The sequence below is a fragment of the Phyllobates terribilis genome, unplaced genomic scaffold (genome assembly GCF_046119375.1).
Source record: "Phyllobates terribilis strain yellow unplaced genomic scaffold, ASM4611937v1 Scaffold_10__3_contigs__length_209671492, whole genome shotgun sequence".
Classification (NCBI taxonomy): domain Eukaryota; kingdom Metazoa; phylum Chordata; class Amphibia; order Anura; family Dendrobatidae; genus Phyllobates; species Phyllobates terribilis.
In genome coordinates, this window is record NW_027362770.1 from 13,714,272 (window position 1) to 13,737,661 (window position 23,390).

Below are 23,390 nucleotides of genomic sequence, written 5' to 3' on the forward strand. Positions count from 1 at the left end.
AACTACTTTCTAGCTAGCCTATGCTCTGTATCTAACTCTGTTAGTTTGCTTGGTCTACGGACCTCTATGTTCTATATATTTTGTTTGTTCGTCTGTCTGCTACTATTTCTGTTAGGAGGTGTCCCATATTCCTCCCAGTCCTTAGTACTTGTAGGGATTCCTTCCCCACATCTATAGGTCTCCGTACAGACTAGCTTAGGACTTTAGCAGGTCTGATCGCAGGATCAGGTTCCCTGTTACATCGTAGGGATTCAGCTGAGTTCTATCGTAGGGACAGATCTCCTCTCTTTCCTTAGCTCTGGTAGCAGAACATAACACTGCTCTGTTCTGCTCTGCTTGCTCACCGCTCTGGCGGTTCCGCTCTGCTCCGCTTGTTTACCGCACCTGCGGTTCCGCTCTGCTCTGCTTGTTCACTGCTCCGGCGGTTCCGCTCTGCTTCGCTTGTTTACCGCACCTGCGGTTCTATTCTGCTGTGCTTGTTCACCGCTCCAGCGGTTCCACTCTGCTCTGCTTGTTTACCGCCCCTGCAGTTCCGCTGTGCTCTGCTTGTCCACCGCACCTGCGGTTCCGCTCTGCTCTGCTTGTTCACCGCTCCTGCGGTTCTGCTCAGCTCCGCTTGTTTACCGCACCTGCGGTTCCGCTCTGCTCCGCTTGTTTACCGCACCTGCGGTTCCACTCTGCTCTGCTTGTTTACTGCACCTGTGGTTTTGCTCTGCTCTACTTGTTCACCGCACCTGCGGTTTTGCTCCGCTCTGCTTGTTCACCGCACCTGCGGTTTTGCTCTGCTCTGCTTGTTCACTGCACCTGCGGTTTTGCTCCGCTCTGCTTGTTCACCACTCCTGCGGTTTTGCTCTACTAGTCCACCGCACCTGTGGCTCTGTTCCTGTATCCCAGTCTGTACTGGTCCCTATCCAGCCTGCGTTCATACCTGCTAGTATCTGCCTGTCTGCATTCCAACCGTGCCTGTCAGCACCCGCCTGCCATCCTACCAGCCATGAATGCTAGTACCCACCTGCCTTCATACCAGCCGTGCCTGTCAGTGCCCACCTGTCTGCATACCAGCTAACCTGCCTGTTCCTGCATTCCCCGGTGTGGGTCAACAGCTGTGACTGGGGTCTGACCTGGAGTAGCACCTGGTCCCTCTGCTCGGTTCCTCCCTGGTTCACGGAGTTGACTGAGCCGCCGTGTGACCTTGGTCGGATCGGGTTGATACTTAGTTACGCCCTTCCAGTCACTCCTCGGTTCAGGGTACAGTGGGATCACTAAACACGTTCATGCCAGTCAGTCCGGGCGCAAGCGTAACACACAGCATCTTGCAGCAGCATGCTATTCCATCCGGTTTGCGTTTAGTTGGACCATCATTTATTTCAACAGGACAATGACCCCAAACACACCTCCAGGCTGTGTAAGGGCTATTTGACCAAGAAGGAGAGTGATGGGGTGCTACGCCAGATGACCTGGCCTCCACAGTCACCAGACCTGAACCCAATCCAGATGGTTTGGGGTGAGCTGGACGGCAGAGTGAAGGCAAAAGGGCCAACAAGTGTTAAGCATCTCTGGGAACTCCTTCAAGACTGTTGGAAGACCATTTCCGGTGACTACCTCTTGAAGCTCATCAAGAGAATGCCTAGAGTGTGCAAAGCAGTCATCAAAGCAAAAGGTGGCTACTTTGAAGAACCTAGAATATAAGACATATTTTCAGTTGTGTCACACTTTTTTGTTAAGTATATAATTCCACATGTGTTAATTCATAGTTTTGATGCCTTCAGTGTGAATGTACAATTTTCATAGTCATGAAAATACAGAAAAATCTTTAAAAGAGAAGGTGTGTCCAAACTTTTGGTCTGTACATTGTGTGTGCTGAAGAAGCTGTGTGTGTGTTGATGTAACTTTGGTGTGTTGATGTAGCTAAGCTGTTTATGGTGATGCAGCTGAGCAATGTGTACTGCTCTAGTTAAGGTATGTTGATGTAGCTGAGCTGTGTCTATTAATAGAGCTAAGCTGTGTTTGTCTTTATGTAGCTGAGCTCTAGATTTAGAATACTAAATATTATACGCTTAAAAATAATTTATAAAATACATTTTGAAAACATTGTTAAATATTTTGTTGCAAACAAAAAAGCTAAGCTTTAAAGAGAATCTGTCGGCTGGATTTTGGTAAGTAAAGGAATGGCTCATATTGGCGTTGTAATACGGATTAAATTGATACTTGTGGTGAAAAGATCCGTTCTGTGGTTATTGCTTATTCAGTGTTTGAAGTGTTCTTGTAATGATTAGTGATGAGTGAACATGCTCAACACTGCTCGGTACTCGCCCGAGCATCACGGTGCTCGAGAAGCTCTGCGAGTATTTCCGGGCTGCTCAGGTGAGAACTCTGGTCCCCTCCCTGCATGTTTGGCGCTCTTTAGAGAGCCAATGAACATGCAGGGATTGCCTGCCATGCACTGGAATGCCATAGCCATGTTGGTTGTGGGCATTACAGTGATTGGCTGGCCGCACAGCATCATCAGATGTATATAAAACCGGGCGCCGCTATGCTCGTCAGAGTCTACCCCGGAATCAGGCAGAGTAGGGAGAGGTGCTGCTGCGTCAGGGAGAGATTTGCTTCTTCGTAGTTAGTATGGGTATTCCACTATATATATATATATATATATATATATATATATATATAGGCAGGCAGGCAGTGTATGTGGCAGACTGCAGTGCATATAGCGCAAGAGGGTCCATTGAACGTTCCTGCTGCTGCTGTTCTTACAGATATTAGTAGACATAGCCCCAGCTATCAGGGGTGAGGGAAAAAATTTTTTGATCTTAATCCTGGTTATATACTTAAAAAGCAATCCAGAGTACACCATTTTCTGCTCCATTTGCCTGTGCTCACAGCAGATTTAAGCCAGATCTGTTCCATATTTCAGCGATAAAAATCCAGAAATTTAAACTGAACATGGAAAATATTGGTCTCCTTTTCCATTCTGTTGCAGTGTGTCGGTCAAGCTAGGTGTCTGTGAAGGATAGTATTAGCAAATTACAGGCCTGCAATTTAAAACCGTGGTTCTCTGTCAGACATAACACATATAAGAGTGTTCCAAAATCTGACATTTCTTCCATTTTCATTCCATTGCAATGTGTCAGTCAAGTTATTCACACTAGGTGTCTGTGAAGGATAGTATTAGCAAATTACAGGCCTGCTATTTAAAATCGTGGTTCTCTGTCAGACGTATCACATATAACTACGTTCCAAAATCAGCCATTTCTCGTGAACGTGGAAAATATTGTCCTCCATTAAAAATGGGCAAGGTGCGTGGCAAGGGACAGGGAAGTGGACGTGATGGTGATGGTGCATTCAGAGGCTGAGGACGTGGCCATGGGCAAGCTGAAATTGTGCCACAACAAACACCCACAACTTGTCGCTCGACCTTCCTGTCCCAATTAATAGGGGACAGCAAAACACCACTATTGAACACAGAGCAGTGTTAAAAGGTTATTGGTTGGATAGCAGATAATGCTTCCAGTCACTTAGTCACCACCACCACCACCACCCTGTCTTCCACATGGTCAAGTCTCAGTAGCCGTGAGTCTGGACCGCATATTCCTCACCCTGATCCTCCTTCCTCCCACCATGCTAAGTGCCCGGAGACAACTGATCCCACAGTTGAACACTCCGAAGAGCTGTTCACTTTTCCATTTGTAGATTCGGACATCTCGCACGGCCAGCTTCAAGCGAGTCAAGAGGAGAACGCGTGCAGCGATGCCCAAATATTGGAGCAGCCACGGTCACACGAATGCGACGGTGGGAAAGTGCAATTACTGTCGCAAGAGGTGGATGTTGATGATTGCCAGAAAGTCAGAAGGAGGACCAGGGTGCGGAAGTGGAAGACAGAGTGGTGGATGATATAGTAACTGACCCAACCTGGCAGGGGGACATACAGAGTGAGGACAGCAGCACACGGGGGAGGAAGGCGTAGCACCACAACAGGCAGGAAGAAGCAGTGTTGTGGCCGCGGATACAAGGCGGAAAAACGTTCCTCGTAACGCCAACACAATGGAAGTTGCCAGTAGAACTGTTAGGTCTTCACGAGTCTGGTTATTTTTTAAAGACTCTGAAGATAACCCCAAAAAGGCCGTTTGCATCACCCGCCCGGCCAGCATCAGCAGGGGTAGCAAACCTAGCAGCCTGACCATCAACAGCATGATCAGGCACATGGCAGCAAAGCACCTGACTAAGTGGGCCGAACTCCAGGGTCCAGTAACAGTGTCTGCGGGTGACACCACTGCTTGTTCCGCTGTTGTGCATGCAAACCAATCCCCTGTCCATGGCGCATGCCAAGATGCCTCCCGCTCTGCACCTATCGTTGCGCAGTCTCAACTAGCACCATCAGCAAGCATGTTCATGTCATTGTCCCAGCGCAGTGTTCAGTTGTCGCTACCCCACTCCTTGGAACGCAATCGCAAATACGCAGCCAACGCCCCACAGGCCACAATACTAAATTCACACATTTCGTAAACGCTTGTGCTCGAAATGTTGCCTTTTAGGCTCGTGGATATGGAAGCTTTCCGCAACCTGATGGTGGCGGCCGTCCCTCGGTACTCGGCCCCCAACCGCCACTATTTCTCCCGGTGTGCCGTATCCACATTACACAAGCACGTGTCCCACAACATTAGATGTGCCCTCAACAACGCAGTTACTGGGAAAGTCCACCTCACCACGGACATGTGGACAAGTGCTTGTGGGCAGGGACGGTACATCTCGCTGACGGCACACTTGGTTAATATCGTGGAAGCCGGGACCCAGTCGGACCTTGGGATGGAAGACGTCCTCCAGATGCCGAGGATTTCGGGCCCTGGGTCAATCAGGGTTCCCCCCACATTCTACAGCTCCTGCACCTCCTCCCCTTCAGCCTCCACCTCGGAAATGACCACATCAGTCGCAAGCTGGAAGCACTGCTTCGGCCAAGCGGCAACAGGCTGTGCTGAAGCTAATATGCTTAGGTGACACACTGCACAATGCTGAAGAGTTGTGGACAGCTCTGAAAGAGCAGGCAGATCTGTGGCTGACACCACTGAACCTACAGCCAGACATGGTCATGTGTGACAATGGCCGGAACCTGGTGGCGGCTCTGAGGCGTGGCGAGCTCATACACGTACCATGCCTGGCCCATGTGCTTAACCTCAAGGTTCAGCGGTTTCTCAAAACCTACCCGGATCTGTCGAATCTGCTTGTCAAAGTACGCCGCCTGTGTGCCCATTTTAGAAATTCAGCTACAGCTTCCGCCGCCCTTGCCGTGCTTTAGCAGCATTTGCAGCTTCCAGCTCACCGACTGATCTGCGATGTCCCCACGCGTTAGAACTCTACATTGCAAATGTCGGGAAGGATTTTTGAGCTGAAGAGGGCAGTTGTTGACTAACAGGATCAACAAGGCCGTCGGTATTCAGGTCAGACTCCAAACATAAAACCTCAGGAGTGGACATGGATGTCAGACATATGTACCATCCTCCAAAACTTTGAGGACTACACCAAGATGCTGAGCGGCGATGACGCCATAATTAGCATCACCATCCCACTTCTCTGTCTTCTGAAACACTCTCTGCTCACAATTAAAGAGGATGCATTGCAGGCGGAGCACGATGAGATGGAGCAAGGAACTATACAGGGTGATTCCACACAGCCCAGCCTCATCTCATCCCAATGAGGATTGGGTGACAACGAGGAAGAGGATGAAAAACAGGAGCTAGTTTCCTGCACTATAGACGGTACTACCTGCACAACTGTCATACCGTCTGTTCAGCGTGGATGGCCTGAGGACAGGTAGGAGGAGGAAGAGGAGGAGGATGAAGAGGAGAGCATGGTCAGTTGTCCTCTTGATGAGGACACGGAAGTCTTGCCTCTTTGCAGTCTGGCACACATGGCTGAGTTTGTTACGCTGCCTTTCCCGTGACCCGCGCATTGTCCAAATTTTGGGTGACAGTCATTATTGGTTGGTGACACTTCTAGACCCACGTTACAAGGAGAACTTTCTGTCTCTTATTCCCTTGCAGGACAGGCCTAATGAAATGGTGCAGTACGAGAAGGCCCTTGTTGCGGAATTAGTTAAAAAATTCCCATCTGAAAATGCTGGCGGCAGAGGTCACAGTTCCTTGGACAACCAAGGAGTACAGGCGAGAGAGACTCAAATGCAATCGAACAGAGGCAGAGGAACACTGTCAAAGTTCTGGGACAGTTTTCACAGACCCTCCCATCGCACAAGCCCTGATGTGCGGGGTACTCTCTCAAGGAAGGAAAAGTTTCGGAGGGAGTACCTTGCCGACTGTACCAACATTCTCCGTGATTCCCATGTGCCTTATAATTATTGGGTATCCAAGCTGGACACGTGGCATGAACTGGCTTTCAATGCCTTGGAGGTCCTGGCCCGCCCTGCTGCTAGCATTTTGTCAGAGCGGGTTTTTAGTGCAGTCAGTGGAATTATAACCAATAGGCGCATCCGCCTATCAACTGAAAATGCTGACGGCTGACTCTTATAAAAATGAACAAGGGCTGGATTGGGCCAGACTTCTCAACACCACCAAATGATAGCAGCATAACATAAACTCAAATACAGTGTCTTTTTTTTGAGAGGTCTAACTCTATTCCCATGCACCTCTTTCTTCACACCCAGACACGGGTATTCGCTTCCTGATTTTGTTTATTTGCTCTTGTCCTCCTCCTTCTCCACATCCTCATCCTCTACCACCATATCACCACCATATGTAACATATCAACATATCTATGTCTCTTGCAAGGGACATTGGAGTTCCTCCAAATTTTGGCAGCCATTGCATTTACTGCATAGGCAAACAGTATCGGAGACCCACTTCCTAATAATGGGAACTTTTTTTTCAGGAGGCCCTTTTATCTCTACGTGTCTTGCAGGCAGCATTGGAGTTCCTCCAATTTTTTGGCAGCTGTTGCTTCACTGCATAGGCAAACAGTATGGGAGACACACTTCCTAATAATGGGAGGATTTTTTGCAGGAGGTCCTCCGACCTCTACGTCTCTTGCAAGGTGCATTAGAGTTCCTCCAAATTTTTAGCAGCCGTTGCTTCACTGCATATTCAAACAGCATGGGAGACACACTTCCTAATAATGGGAGCATTTTTTGCAGGAGGCCCTCCGACCTCTACATCTCTTGCAAGGGGCCTTGGAGTTCCTCCAAATTTTTGGAAGCTGTTGCTTCACTGCATAGGCAAACAGTATGGGAGACACACTTCCTAATTGATTGATGCCTGCAACTCCAAAGTGGTATTTTTTTACCATAGGTCCATAAAAACAGGGATAACTCCTCTGGACATCTTATAATTGCTAGATGCGGTTCCCTCACATCTCCACTTTCAGAATACCTTGACTGATTTCTGCACCCCTTATTAGATAGTACACCATCATTTCTTACAGACACAACAGCCTTACTAAATATCATTGTTGATTTTGAATGGAACGAAACATTTAAATGGTCCTCAGTGGACATAGACCGTACATACACTTAAATCATACATTAGGATAGCACATCATCTGCAGACCTGTTCCTTAACCTCAGGTCGCTTCCACTAAAACAAAAAACAAGCCGGTCACTCTGGTTTGCTCACCTCCTCTCCCTCTCTCTACTTCTCTTCACTGAGGGGATATATCAACCAATCCTGGCCTTCTAAAGCTGAAACCCCCCATTAATTAATCCTCCTATTACTCCACACCTACTAGAAAACACTGTAATCTCTGCAAAATCAAACCCATTCCTCTGACCCCCCCATTCAGCATCACCCCTTCTCTGGAATGCGCTGGAACACCTGTTCCATCTGAAATAAACTTCATATGATTCATGACATCTTTACCTCTCGTAACCTATCCTTTCTGGGCAACACTGAAACATGGTTAACACCCTCCGACACAACCTCATCCGCTGTATTGTGTTACGGTGGACTTCATTTCACCAACACTCCTCGTCCTGGTAATAGACACGGTGTAGAAATGGGTCTTCTTCTTTCTAACAACCGGCACCTTCAACCCAATCCCATCTCTAACTTCCCTTATCCTCTTTCTTTAGAAGTCAATTCTATCTGTAGCTACTCTCCCTTGAACCTAACCTTGAATAATGGGAACATTGTTTTCAGGAGACCCTCTGACTTCTACGTCTCTTACAAGGGGCATTGGAGTTCCTCCAAATTTTTGGCAGCCGTGGCTTCACTGCATTGGCAAACAGTATGGGAGACCTACTTCCTAATAATAGGAGCATTTTTTGCAGGAGGACCTCCGACCTCTACGTCTCTTGCAAGGGGCAATGGAGTTCCTCCAAATTTTTGGCAGCCGTTGTAGTCACTGCATGCGCAATAACAGTATAGGAGACCCACTCGTTAATAATGGGACAAACAAAGCATAGCCGGCTGATGGCTCTCTAACAATAGCGAGGGCCGACTGCTGGCCCTTTAAGAATAGTAAGGGCCGTCTGATGGACCTATAAAAATAGGCTTTGCGACTTTCAGAGTCCATCCATCATAAATGAAACAGTATGTGTCTGATGATGTGTCACACACCACATGGCCAGATAAGATTGTAAAATGTTAAAATGACATTTCCTAGTGAATGCATTTGTCTTGGTTGAAAGCAATGCAAAAGTGCAAAAATGCATGAAAAAAGCTACGTGTGAACATAGCCCAAGCTGTAGAGGAGCATTTTTGTTTTTGTATATTTATTTTGCCTTATATACAAGTTATTACCCTGGAAAGGATGTTCCTTAACATATTTCCCAGGAAAATCCATTTTGGTTTCGTTTTTATATGTTTTATTGTGAGTCCGTAAAAGTGGTGTAATACTCTGACAATGTTGTTGACAGTAGTGACCTTGGAGTTAGAAATGCTTCCAGGGGTCTTCCCCATGCTGTTCACATGTCATTTGAGCTCTGTTCACATCGATTTGGGCAATTTTTAGGACCTCTGAGACCGCCGGGGGGAGCCGCCGGAAAAATGCTCGAGTTTCCCCTAGACTTACATTGGGCTCATTACTTGGTCAGAGCACTCGATCATTCCAATTTGCTTGACTTGAACAATGAGTACCCGAGCAATTTAGTGCTCGCTCATCACTAGAAATGATATTTCCATGCATCACGGTGGGACTGAGGGTAGGATCTTTTCTTCCTGCTCTGGCCCCTCTGTCTGCCTCCTGTGTTTGCATGACAGTGCACAGCCTCCTATTTCAAATCTTGCATCGGAGCAGTCATTGTAATGGTCTCCGATAAAGTAGCAGGTCTCAAAAAAAATGGCGCCATCGGCAGCGTATGCGCAGTCGCTTCTTAAAGTTATTGCTCAGAATTCTCAGTATGCACATGAGCTGCCCACTGTGCCCAGTGCGAGAGCATGCAAAAGGGCGGAGACATAGCATCGGTGCTCCAGATAGCTTGCCAGTGAAGGCAACATCAGTAATAATAATAATATAAGAACTTGGAGCAATGACTTTCAGAGGCAACTGCTCATGGGCAGTCAGCACCATTTTCTTGTTGACCTGCTGTTTTATCGAAGACATTACAATGACCATGCCAGCTTGAAATTTTAAATAGGAGGTAGGTCACTGATGGATCAGTGCACTGTCATTCAAACACAGGAGGCAGATGGAGGGACCAGAGAAGGAAGAAAAGACCCTACTACAAATGCTAATTAAACATAACCCAAAAAATGGATTTCTTCACCACAGGTATCAATGTAATCAGCCTTAAAGCGCCAATATGGCCATTTCTAAGCAAAATCCTGCTGGCAGGTTCTCTTTACGTTGTACTAAACCTTAAATCAATGATGCTTTTCAATTATTTGTAGTAGTTACCTTCAGGAAACATAAATCGAATTTCACGTTCAGCTGAAGTTAAACAGTAACTGCCATGTACTGCATTGCGAAGATCATCAGTTCCATAGATAGCCCTTATGCTGAAAAAATTAATACAAGTCAATAAAATTTGAGGTACATTTCCAATACTTAAATATCCACAATATTTATACAGGCCATAAACAAACTTTATTACATTTTATTAAAATAATGAGAGGTGATATTAAATCCAATTTACCTATGGGTAGTACAATAGATATTTTTGGAAAACTTGTTAAAAATAATATGAAGGCATACATGTACACTCAGGATTCCCTGATTTTGAGTAACCGTGAAAACTGGGTATCAAAGTAGTTACAGGGTCGGCAAGACCTGATCATCAAGCCAGCCAACAAAGGGGGAAGCATTGTGGTAATGTTAAGGGAACATTATAATGTGAAATCTAACAGACAATTGTCAGATGTGAGTGCATATGAATTACTGCACAATCACCCAACCCATGGTGATGCAAATAAACTATGATCAGTACTGCAAATGGGTGTAGAAAAAGGAATAATCAGTAAAAAAAAAAACAATAAAAATGATTTCCATTGATGCCTGCAACTCCAAAGTGGTATTTTTTTAGCATAGGTCCGTAAAAACAGGGATAACTCCTCTGGACATCTTATAATTGCTAGATGCGGTTCCCTCACATCTCCACTTTCAGAATACCTTGACTGATTTCTGCACCCCTTATTAGATAATACACCATAATTTCTTAAAGACACAACAGCCTTACTTAATATCATTGTTGATTTTGAATGGAGCGAAACATTTAAATGGTCCTCAGTGGACATAGACCGTACATACACTTAAATCATACATTAGGATAGCACATCATCTGCAGACCTGTTCCTTAACCTCAGGTCGCTTCTACTAAAACAAAAAACAAGCCAGTCACTCTGGTTTGCTCACCTCCTCTCCCTCTCTCTACTTCTCTTCACTGAGGGGATATATCAACCAATCCTGGCCTTCTAAAGCTGAACCCCCCCCATTAATTATTCCTCCTATTACTCCACACCTACTAGAACACACTGCAATCTCTGCAAAATCAAACCCATTCCTTTGACCCCCCCATTCAGCAGCACCCCTTCTCTGGAATGCGCTGGAACACCTGTTCCATCTGAAATAAACGTCACATCATTTATGACATCTTTACCTCTCGTAACCCATCCGTTCTGGGCAACACTGAAACATGGTTAACACCCTCCGACACAGCCTCATCCGCTGTATTGTGTTACGGTGGACTTCATTTCACCAACACTCCTCGTCCTGGTAATAGACACGGTGTAGAAATGGGTCTTCTTCTTTCTAACAACCTGCACCTTCAACCCAATCCCATCTCTAACCTCCCTTATCCTCTTTTCTTTAGAAGTCAATTCTATCTGTAGCTAATCTCCCTTGAACCTCCAAGTTTCCGTCATATATCGACCTCTGGGCCTGACCACCGTCTTTATTGACCACTTCTCCACCTGGCTTCTAAACTTTCTCTCTGCTGACATTCCCACCATCATCATGGGTGACTTCAATATCCCCACTGACATCCACCAGCCTGCAGCCTCAGATCTCCTGTCCCTTGCTTCATTCTTACTGGTCTTATCCATTGGTTCTCTGCAACCACCCACACAGACAAACATACATTAGACCTTATCTTCTCCCTATCCAACCTCACAACCTCACCTCTGCCCTTATCTGACCATCATCTTAAAATATCCTGCTGGCGCTCCCGTGGATATTATGGGAATCCTCGTGAGTTTGAAAAGAACCACCTTATGACCCACTTTTTCTTTAAAAATGGAGTGGTTTTATTTTCTTAAAAAAAATATATATATTTAAAAACAAGATATCATGAAGAAATTATACCATATACAGGATATCTTAATAGACAAATCGCACAAAGCATTTCTGCTTTAAAAAAGCCTTAATCAGGTGCATAAAGAGAGTGTGTCTCTCAAACTTTTTATACTCAAATATTCTTGAAGGGAGGTGGGTTACTTCCCCAAGCTGGAATCACATTACTCATTCTAATCAGCTGTTGCTCTTTCAAATAGCGCTCACAACTCCACACTTAGATTTTTAGAAAAATGGTAAATAGATGTTTTCACAACATGTATTCAACAGACAAATCAATTTCTATAAAACCTGAGGATAACGATCTATATGATGCCGCTCAGACACAGTATACTGCTTTACAGTTGTTGAAATTTACTTGGTTTTGTATACTTTCTTTACTTTCTTTTTTTAGGGGAACATGTATATAAACCAACTATGCATCAGGAGAAAAAAAAAATCCCCAAATTTTTGTTTTGCTTTGTTCAAAAAAAGTAAAAAAAAAAAAAAAACTAACTGTTTTTAAACAGTTTGCACTGTCTTGTTCAGTCCATCAGGGCACTGCTCACGGTATCATCTGCTCCATCTGATCACGGTATTTTTAAATCAGTGAGTATGTGATGCCCATAATACTGCAGGACTGTGCATTATACTATATGGGGGCTGCATTTTACCCTGTGGGATGTGTAATATACTGTATGGAGGACCATGGGAAGTTCATTATACTACATGGAGGATTATGGGGGGCGCATTATACTATATGGAGGATTATGGGGGGCACTTTATACTATATGGAGGATTATTGGTGGCGTATTATACTATATGGAGGATTATGGGTGGCATAATATACAATATGGAAGGCTATGTGGGGCCATTATAATATTTTGAGGGCTATGTGGGGGGCCATTATACTGTATAAAAGCAATTATACGGTGTGAAGGTTTGTGTGGGGGCCATCATACTGTTTGGAGAGCTAGTGAGGGCTATTATACAGAGTGAAGATTTGTGTGGGGTCCTTCATACTGTGTAGGGGCCATTATACAATTTGGAGGGCTTTGTGGGGGTCACAGTTGGGGGATTATACTGTGTTAGGGTCACCCTACTTTGCCTTGGGAGTTGAAGTGGGGTACACTAGAGTCATTATACTGTGCATGTGGAGGCTAATGTGGAGGAATGCACCATAGGGGTATCATACTGTGTTTGGAGGGCACTTTTATTGGCATCATACTTTATGGTGCAATGAAAGAGGAATCTAGGACTTCAGCAGGACGAAAATTACTGTGTAAAGGATGGAAAGTTGTGAGATCTGCTCATCTGTGACACAGACAAATATTTGTTTCTTTTTTTGGGGGGAGGCAATTAGAGCTTCTGCTATGGGGCCCCATGATTTCTAGGTATGCCCCTGCTTGGTGCAATGCTGTTCTTTAATGTTTTACCCCTCTTAAACACTATCTTTGGTTTAGGGAAAACTAACTCTTTCAGAATGGGGTCTTTTTTAATTAGATACCAATATTTATTCAATATATTTCGAATGGTACCATTTCCCTTGTTATAAACAGTCATAAAACTGTGTTTCCAATCAGATTTTTAATTTTCTATATTTTTTATAGTGGTTTCTTGGATTTTACACAGTCATCTTGCGTGAGTTTAAGATTGTTTTCATAAGAGGATGTAACTAATCCCTCAGGATAACTCTTATCTTTGAATCTAGTCATCAGAATTTCAGATTGTTCTTGATAGTCCAATGTGGAAGTACTGTTTAGTCAAATATGACGAAATTGGCTGGACGGGATGTTCTTCTTCCATTTCGGATAATGTTCACTGGAAAAATCCAAGTACCCATTTGTGTCTACTAATTTAAAATGGGTTCTACTCTGGATTTTCGATCCTATAGTATATAATTCAAGATCTAGAAAAACTATTTTTTCATTTGATATATTATGAATAAAAGTGAGACCCCTATCATTTTTATTCAGCTTCCCTACAAACAACACTGCTTCATCAATCGTGCCCTTCCATAGTACAACCCCTGGCATAAATGATGGAATCACCGGGCTCGGAGGATGTTCATTCAGTTGTTTAATGTTGTTGAAAAAAATCAGATCACAGACATGGCACAAAACTAAAGTCATTTCAAATGGCAACATTAGGGCTTTAAGAACACTAAAAGAAATCAAGATAAAAATCTGGTACTCTGTAAGGGTAAGTTTTTTCAGACCAAGCAAAGGGAAAAAATTATGGAATGCGTTCAAAAAGTCACACAGTGCTCCTTCCCTTCTGAACTCTGCCGTGCGCCCAAACACTGTATTTTCCCCACATATAGGGTATTGGCTTACTCAGGAGAAATTGCACAAAAGTTTTTGGGGTCCATTTTCTCCTCTTACCCTTGTGAAAATAAAAAAATTGGGGCTAAAACATAATTTATGTGGAAAAAGTTTGATTTTTTTATTTTCACGGCTCCATGTTATAAACTTCTGTAAAGGACTTGGGGGTTCAGGGTGCTCACCACGCATCTAGATAAGTTCCTTGAGGGGTCTAGTTTCCAAAATGGTGTCACTTGTGGGGGGTTTCCACTGTTTAGGCACACAAGGGGCTCACCAAATGCAACATGGCGTCCGCTAATTATTCAAGCAAATTTTACATTCAAAAAGTCAAATGGCGCTCCTTCCCTTCTGAACCATGCCGTGCGCCCAAACAGTGTTTTTTCCCCACATATGGGGTATCTGCGTGCCCAGGGGAAATTGCACAACAAATTTGGGGGTCCATTTTTTCCCTGTTACCCCTGCAAAAATAAAAAAAATTGGGTCTAAAGTAACATTTTTGTGAAAAAAGTTAAATGTTAATTTATTTCTTCCACATTCCAAAAATTACTGTGAAGCACCTGAAGGGTTAATAAAGTTCCTGAATGTGGTTTTGAGCACCTTGAGGGGTGCAGTTTTTAGAATGGTGTCACTTTTGGATATTTTCTGTCATAAAGACCCCTCAAAGTGGCTTCAAATATGATGTGGTTCCTAAAAAAATTGTTTCGTAAATTTTGTTGGAAAAATGAGAAATCGCTGGTCAACTTTTAACACTTATAGCTCCCTAATAAAAAAAAAATTTGTTTCCAAAATTGTGCTGATGTAAAGTAGACATGTGGGAAATGTTATTTATTACAGTGCATTGTGAAAGTATTTGGCCCCCTTGAACTTCTCTACCTTTTGCCACATTTCTGGCTTCAAACATAAAGATATAAAATTCAAATTTTTTTGGGGAAGAATCAACAACAAATGGGACACAATCGTGAAGTGGAATGAAATTTATTGGATATTTTAAACTTTTTTAACAAATGAAAAACTGAAAAGTGGGGCGTGCAATATTATTCGGTCCCCTTGAGTTAATACTTTGTAGCGCCACCTTTTGCTGCGATTACATCTGCAAGTCGCTTGGGGTATGTCTCTATCAGTTTTGCACATCGAGAGGCTGAAATTCTTGCCCATTCTTCCTTGCAAAACAGCTCGAGCGCATTGAGGTTGGATGGAGGGCATTTGTGAACAGCAGTTTTCAGCTCTTTCCACAGATTCTCGATTGGATTCAGGTCTGGACTTTGACTTGGCCATTCTAACACCTGGATACGTTTATTTTTAAACCATTCCATTGTAGATTTTGCTTTATGTTTGGGATCATTGTCTTGTTGGAAGATAAATCTCCGTCCCAGTCTCAGGTCTTTTGCAGACTCCAACAGGTTTTCTTCCAGAATGGTCCAGTATTTGGCTCCGTCCATCTTCCCATCAATTTTAACCATCTTACCTGTCCCTGCTGAAGAAAAGCAGGCCCAAACCATGATGCTGCCACCACCATGTTTGACAGTGGGGATGGTGTTTTGAGGGTGATGAGCTGTGTTGCTTTTACGCCAAACATATCGTTTTGCATTGTGGCCAAAAAGTTCGATTTTGGTTTCATCTGACCAGAGCACCTTATTCCACATGTTTGGTGTGTCTCCCAGGTGGCTTGTGGCAAACTTCAAACAAGACTTTTTATGGATATCTTTGAGAAATTACTTTCTTCTTGCCACTCTTCCATAAGGGCCAGATTTGTGCAGTGTATGACTGATTGTTGTCCTATGGACAGACTCTTCCGCCTCAGCTGTAGATCTCTGCCGTTCATCCAGAGTGATCATGGGCCTTTTGGCTGCATCTCTGATCAGTCTTCTCCTTGTTCGAGATTAAAGTTTAGAGGGATGGCCGGGTCTTGGTAGATTTGCAGTGGTCTGATACTCCTTCCATTTCAATATGATGGCTTGCACAGTGATTGAGATGTCTAAAACTTGGGAAATCATTTTGTATCAAAATCCGGCTTTAAACTTCGCCACAACAGTATCTCGGACCTGCTTGGTGTGTTCCCTGGTCTTCATGATGCTCTCTGCACTTGAAACAGAACCCTGAGACTATCACAGAGCAGGTGCATTTATACGGAGACTTGATTACACACAGGTGGATTCTATTTATCATTACCAGTCATTTAGGACAACATTGGATCATTCAGAGATCCTCACTGAACTTCTGGAGTGAGTCTGCTGCACTTAAAGTAAAGGGGCCGAATAATATTGCACGTCCTACTTTTCAGTTTTTAATTTGTTAAAAAAAGTTTAAAGGGGGCGTGACCGGAAGTCCACATGGGAAGACGTGGGTGAGGAGCGCTCCCTACCCCAGTACTTAAATTCGCACTCTTAACATTAGCACCTCGCCCAACATGGGGAAAAAACGGCAGCCCAAGACCCCCAAGGGCCCAGAGGCACCGACACCATTGACCCTAGACGGCTTCTTTAGACAGGAGGCCCGGGAAACCTCTCTGCCGTCCCCGCTATACAGCAGCACTGACATGCCAACAGATCACCCGGATCCCGATTGCAACCAGCCTGTCACTCACCAGAAGGTCAGTGAACCTCACTACAGCCAGAGGAGCGGCCCGCAGACCAGTCTGGAGGAAAGCTGCGCTCGTCCACCAAGATGGCGCGGGACGCCATAACTCCGCCCTCCTTCTTCCTCGGATCTCCCGCCTGTAACATGGAGCCGGAGGGGGGAGAGCAGAGAGACTGGCGGGGACGGAGCCTGCCACAACGCTCTGAGGGACTGGATCCGGCTGCTACACCCTCACATGCTGACTGGATGGAGACGTCAGAGGTGAGATGGGACCCCAAGGGACCCCCCCCCCCCCCGCGCTATCTAATTGATCTCCACCCAGACATGGAATCTAATGGGGAAGCCGAGGGGGGCTCCGGGGGAAATCCCTGCTGGGACTATAGATCAGATACCTCAAATAGCAGCCCCAGGATAGGAGTGTGCTACCCTCTGGCCATGCTACTGCTGTGACCCGTGCCTCATCATCTGAACCCAGACCACCATTGCTCCCCTCTCCTGCCCTCAGTCTGTCAGGGGAAGCCCATCCTTTGCATCAGCAGGAGAGGGCTTTCCTGGATCCCCCAGGCCACAGAGAGGACCTAAAGCCCCTAAACTGACTCCCCAACACTGGCATGCTTCCAAGTACGGAGAGGTTGGCACAGAGGCTATTACTCCGCAGCATGAGTCCCTCTTAGACATTGTTCATATTTGTGATCTTACACCCCCTCTTCAAGCCACTAATTCCTCCACCTCAAAGCAACCCCCTCGGGATTGGTGGGCATTCATTCAACATTTAACCACAAAAAAGGACTTTCAAAATCTTGTTCAAGAAGTAAAAAATGCCTGTCGCACTGAGGTCGCAGCAGTGCGCAAAGAGGTAGCTGAAATGTCCCACCGATTCCACCAATTAGAAGAAGATCATACCGCTGCAAGACAGGTCATTGGCCAATTGCAATCTATGGTGACTCCACAGACAAAAGTCATTGGGGACTTACAGCGTCATGTCGAAGACCTCGATAACAGAGGCCGGAGACATAACATCAGGCTTAGAGGGATTCCTGAAGTCCGAGAAAGAGAGGATGTAGTGAGTACCCTCCAAACAATCTTCAACTCCATTCTCCGCCGCCCTCTGGACCAGCCTATACCTATGGACAGAGCCCATAGAGCACTAAAAGCGAAAAATCTCAAAGGTACCCCGAGAGATGTTATTTGTCATATTACTGACTTTCGCCTGAAAGAGGAAATAATGGCCAAGGCATATGCCTCCAAACAGCCTACCTTCAAGGGGACCAGGGTTGATCTCTTTCAAGATTTGTCTTGGATCACGCTTCAGCGTCGCCGTGCATTGAAACCCCTCCTTAATCTATTACGAGACAAAAACATTCCCTACAAATGGGGCTTTCCATTTAGCTTGTCGGCACGACAGGGCACCATGGATGCGATACTAAGATACCCGGAAGACCTGCCTGCTTTCTGTAAAGTCTTCAACCTTGACCCACCGGATCTACCGGATTGGATGGCTCCAGCGTTTTCCGCGCCCCTCCAACCGACCTGGCAGTCAGGAAAAGACGAGCGGGAAACGTGAACAGAAACGCCTGAAGACTGGAACTTTAGTAATGGTCTTACTCATCTAATTCTTTTTCTTTCAGGGTGTCACCTGCGCTGCATAGATTTCCCCTATATTACCCCCTCCTTTCTATTTCCTTTCCCCCTTCCCTCCCTTCCCCCCTCCTTTTCCCCTCCCCCCCTTTTCTCCACCTTATCTTCTCTCCCCACCCCTCAACCCCCCCTTCTTTCCTCTCCCTGCCTCTTTATCCCCGTCCTCTAACCCTACCACCCCTCCCTTTCAATCCCTCCTGGAGGGGTCTCCATTACTGAGCTATACCTTACCTTCCCATACTGGTGGGCCCGCACCTGTTAACATCCCTGGGGCGGAAGAACCCATTAGAACATACTTCTTCCTTTGTTACTCCCAGTGGCGACTTGTCCATCCTCCGATAGGAGAATGGACCCTAACTATTCGCACCCCCTTAAAGGGGGTGGCAGGCTATTTATAACCCGTCTATGCTAGGATTTTCCAATCCAAAGGTCCTACTCTTGTACTCGGTCCAAAGTTGCTTGGTACCTGGTTAATAACTATATTTGTAATGTTCCTACATTTGGTTATTTTTATACATGTTATTTTCCCTCTAGGTTTTAAGTGCGTCAACTATGTTACTGTATCGAGAGTTCCTCTAAATACGATAGTAGAAATTCGAGAGACTCCCCAATTGAAACGTAAACCTCCACCGCAGGTCCGTATTAACTTTGAATATGGTTAGACTACTCACTTTGAATGTTAAACGTCTCAACTCCCCTATTAAGCGGAGATTTACCCTGAAAGAAATGAGGGAATCTAACGCTGAGGTCATATTTCTAAAAGAGACCCATTTGACTAACACTGGAACATTTTAATTTGCACAAAACTGGTTTCCTCGAGCTTACTCGGCGTCCTCACAATCTAAAAAGGCAGGGGTAGCTGTCCTGATTTCCCGGCACTGTAGACTCCAGATCCGGACTACTTGTCTAGACCCACTAGGGCGATACATAACACTTATTGGAGACATTGACGGTATCCAGGTTCTCTTATGCAATATATACGCCCCTAATACTGGTCAGATACCCTTCCTCACTTCTGTCCTGAATAAACTCAATCCTGACCGGAATTGCATGCACATTATTGGAGGGGATTTTAATCTTGCTTTTTCTGATAACTCTGACAGACTCCACATACGACCCACCCCTGACTCACATTGGAGAAGTGTACACAACTCGTTGCAATTCCGGAGATTACTATGTAAACACAGACTCTACGACCTGTGGAGGGTAGATAACCCGACAGCTAGGCAATTTACATTTTACTCTCACCCTCATCAGTCCCATGGTCGAATAGACTACTTTTTTGGTAACGTGATGACGCTACGATTCCTGAAGCGGGCGACTATAGGGACTATCTCTTGGTCTGATCACGCTCCCCTGACGATGGATCTTGAGATCTCATCCACCCGGACGAAACGTACACACTGGCATCTTAGCGAATCCCTTCTGACAAATAACATGACGAATGACATCCTGAAGATTTCCCTGTTACATTATTTTGCTGAAAATACACCTACGGCCCCTTCACTCACTTCTCTGTGGGAAGCGCATAAAGCAGTTTTCATGGGGGAGTGCTTAGCGCTATCCTCCCGTCTGAAAAAAGATGCTAGACTGCAACACTCTCTCTATGAAGTAAAGCTTAAATCCGCCGAAGTCAAACTCATTGCGCGACCCAACCTCAGAGACCTGAAGGAAGTGATAGACCTCAGAACTAAATTGAAAGACCTGTCCCTGAGAAAGGTGGAAAAGCTCCTACACTTCTCCTGTCAAAAGTACTATGAATATGGGAACAAAGCTCATACTATTTTAGCGAGACAGTTAAAGGAAAAAGCGTACACGAATGCCCCATATGGTATCAGAAACTCCCAGGGACTCAAACTACGACCCTGACGGGATGGCTCGTGCCTTCTACGATTACTATTATGCCCTTTATTCCTTTCCTCCTACTATACCTCCTTCCTCTCCTCCTGCAGACGCTTTCTTAGAAGACTTTTTGACCTCATGTCGTCTCCCTAAACTCCCCCCTGACGCACTGTTAGATTAAAATTAAAATAGATCTCGACTGAGGAGATTGAAGAAACGATTAAAAATCTACCTACCTCTAAAACCCCCGGACCGGATGGTCTCCCGTACTTATATTACAAAATCTATGTGTCCCTACTCTAACAACATATGGCTGCTTTATTTAACAGTTTTCTAAAGGGAGGTCCAATCCCCACCGCTATGCTCTACTCCTATATCACGGTAATCCCCAAAGAAGGCAAGGACCCTGTGGAGTGTTCGAGCTACCGGCCTATCAGTCTTTTGAATTCTGACCTTAAGATCTTTACAAAAATCCTGGCGGAGAGATTGAATACCTGGCTCCCGCAGTTAATCCATAAAGACCAGGTGGGTTTCATGCGTTTCCGTCAGGCAGGAGATAACACGAGACGTATTCTGGATTTGATAGATGTAGTGAATAGAAGAGGTGACGAGGCACTTCTTCTAGGCCTAGACGCAGAGAAGGCCTTTGACAGGCTGGATTGGACGTTTATGTTTTCTACCCTACGCCATTTTGGCCTGCCAGGGCCCTTTGTTACCGCCCTTATGGCTCTCTACTCTTGTCCTGAAGCAACTGTCCGTTTGCCTCATGCCCACTCCCAACGTCTCCTCATACGTAATGGGACTCGCCAGGGATGTCCTCTCTCCCCTTTACTCTATGTACTCAGCATTGAACCCCTGGCAGCCCAGATCCGTACTAACCCAGACATCACGGGGATCCGGATTGGAAGTAAACACTTTAAAATTACCCTTTTCGCTGACGACGTTATGCTGTCCCTGACGAACCCCTCAATATCTCTCCCTAATCTGCAAAAAACACTTGATGTCTACTCTAAACTGTCTTAATATAAAATAAACTCGGGAAAGACTGAAGCTCTACCACTTAACATCACGGAACAGACACTCACTTGCCTACAGCAATCATATAGATTTGCCTGGGGTTTGTCCTCCATTAAATACTTGGGTATATGTATCACCCCTAGATATGGAGAAATGTTCAAGGCAAACTTCCCCCCATTAATTAGAGATACCGAGAGACGCCTTAAACAATGGTCCTCTTTACCGATCTCATTCCTGGGAAAAATAGCCTCAATTAAAATGTCTATATTGCCCAGATTCTTATACCTATTTGAAACTATCCCAGTTAAAATACCGATGGGTACGCTTAAAGCAATCCAATCCATGCTAGTAAGATTTATTTGGCATTCTGGCCGCCACCGTATTAATAGATCGGTACTATGTGCCCCTAAAACGCAAGGAGGACTAAATTGCCCTGATATTGTTAAATACTACTACGCGACCCACTTGCGCCATATCCCCTCCTGGTCAAAACTTCTCGCCTACAATAAATGGATGGAAATTGAAAAGCTGTGGTTGGTTACCACCCGGCGCCCCTGATATGGGGTCCACCTAATGACATACCCACAACAGCACTTTTAGGCCCTATGGCATTCACCAGGGAGATTTGGAGTTCCTCGAGGATGAAATTCCAGTTAGCGCCCCATGCATCCTTCCTGACCCCATTCCAATATAATCCGTATTTACCACATCTCTTCTCAGCAGAAATGGTTGCCACCTGGCAAATGCAGGTCTTTTCTGTTTTAAGGATCTGGTGGACCCTCTGACCAGGAAATTTAAACTTTTTACTGATCTGGCCGATAAATACAAACTACCACGAACCTTATTCTATTCATACCAGCAGATAATCCACTATTTCAGATCTAATTTTGGCCCACCTGAATCCCTCACCCCATCTAGCTTTGAGCACTTATGCGCCGGCATCCCATCGACCAAAGGACTAATCTCAGACATATATTCTATTTTGCAAACCCCGACTCCATTACTTAATGTGCAACACTCCTACATGTCCAGATGGGAAAGCTGGCAAGGCCATACGCTAACTACCCAACAATGGCAAATGATTTGTTCTCGGGCCTACAAATCCTCTGTCAACACCCTTTATAAAGAAAACCAGATAAAGATCCTGATGCACTGGTACCATACTCCAGAACTACTTCACAAAATGAATCATACCATCCCAGATGGTTGCTGGAGATGTGGTGCCAATGGGGCATCCCTTTTCCACATATTCTGGTCATGTCCAGGGATATTGAGCTATTGGGAAAAAGTGTAGCAGTTGCTAAGTGACGTCCTTGGGGTTTATATACCCCTAGACCCACATATATACATGCTGAACCTCCCTTTAGAGGACTAGAAAAATCAAAAAGTAAATTATTATTGCATTTACTGATGGCTGCTAAATGTCTGATCCCGTTATTCTGGCAAAAACCCATTGCTCCCACGATATCTGACCTTTACACTAGAATAAGCGACATCCACCTTATGGAAAAAATGACTGCAAACCTTCACAACACTGGAGATGGTTTCGAAAAAATATGGGGATTATGGGACCTGTTTAGAGAACGCGTCCGTTTATAACCCTTCCATGTTTGGAAGTTCATTGCTATGACTCACACTAACCTGTAACAATGACAGGTATTGTATACTTGTGAGGAATATTCACCATGCCATGTGGAACTTTGTTTACATCCTACGTTTCACTTCAAGACCGAAGAGAGAATTCTAGAGTTATATATTTACTCCCTTTACTGTTACTGTTTATTTTCCATGTCATTGTCTCTCCACTCTGACTCTGTACTTCATTTGTTTGCAAACTGAATGACAATTCCATTTTTTTTTATGAAAAATGTTTAATAAACACAAAGTTGAAACAAAAAGTTTAAAATATCCAATAAATTTTGTTCCACTTCACGATTGTGTCCCACTTGTTGTTGATTCTTCCCCAAAAAATTAGAAATATGGCAAAAGGTAGAAAAGTTCAAGGGGGCCAAATACTTTCACAATGCACTGTAACTCTTTTGTGTGACATATCTCTCTGATTTAAGGGCATAAAAATTCAAATTTTGAAAATTGCAAAATTTTCACAATTTTTGCCAAATTTCCTTTTTTTTCACAAATAAACGCAAGTGATATCGAAGAAATTTTACCACTATCATGAAGTACAATATGTCACGAAAAAAAAATCTCAGAATCAGGGGGATCCGATGAAGCGTTCCAGAGTAATTACCTCATAAAGTGATAGTGGTCAGAATTGTAAAAATTGGC

The 23,390-nt window shown here is 44.7% G+C and overlaps 1 protein-coding gene across 2 annotated transcripts in view; it reads right to left on the reverse strand.

Annotated features, from left to right (window-relative positions):
- Positions 1 to 23,390, reverse strand: part of NME5 (NME/NM23 family member 5) — a 315,360-nt gene that overhangs the window by 60,108 nt on the left and 231,862 nt on the right. For both annotated transcript variants that reach the window (XM_073649499.1, XM_073649500.1), the window contains exon 4: positions 9,838 to 9,938. In XM_073649499.1, coding sequence (XP_073505600.1) covers positions 9,838 to 9,938 — 101 coding nt within the window. The remainder of the gene's footprint in view (positions 1 to 9,837; positions 9,939 to 23,390) is intronic.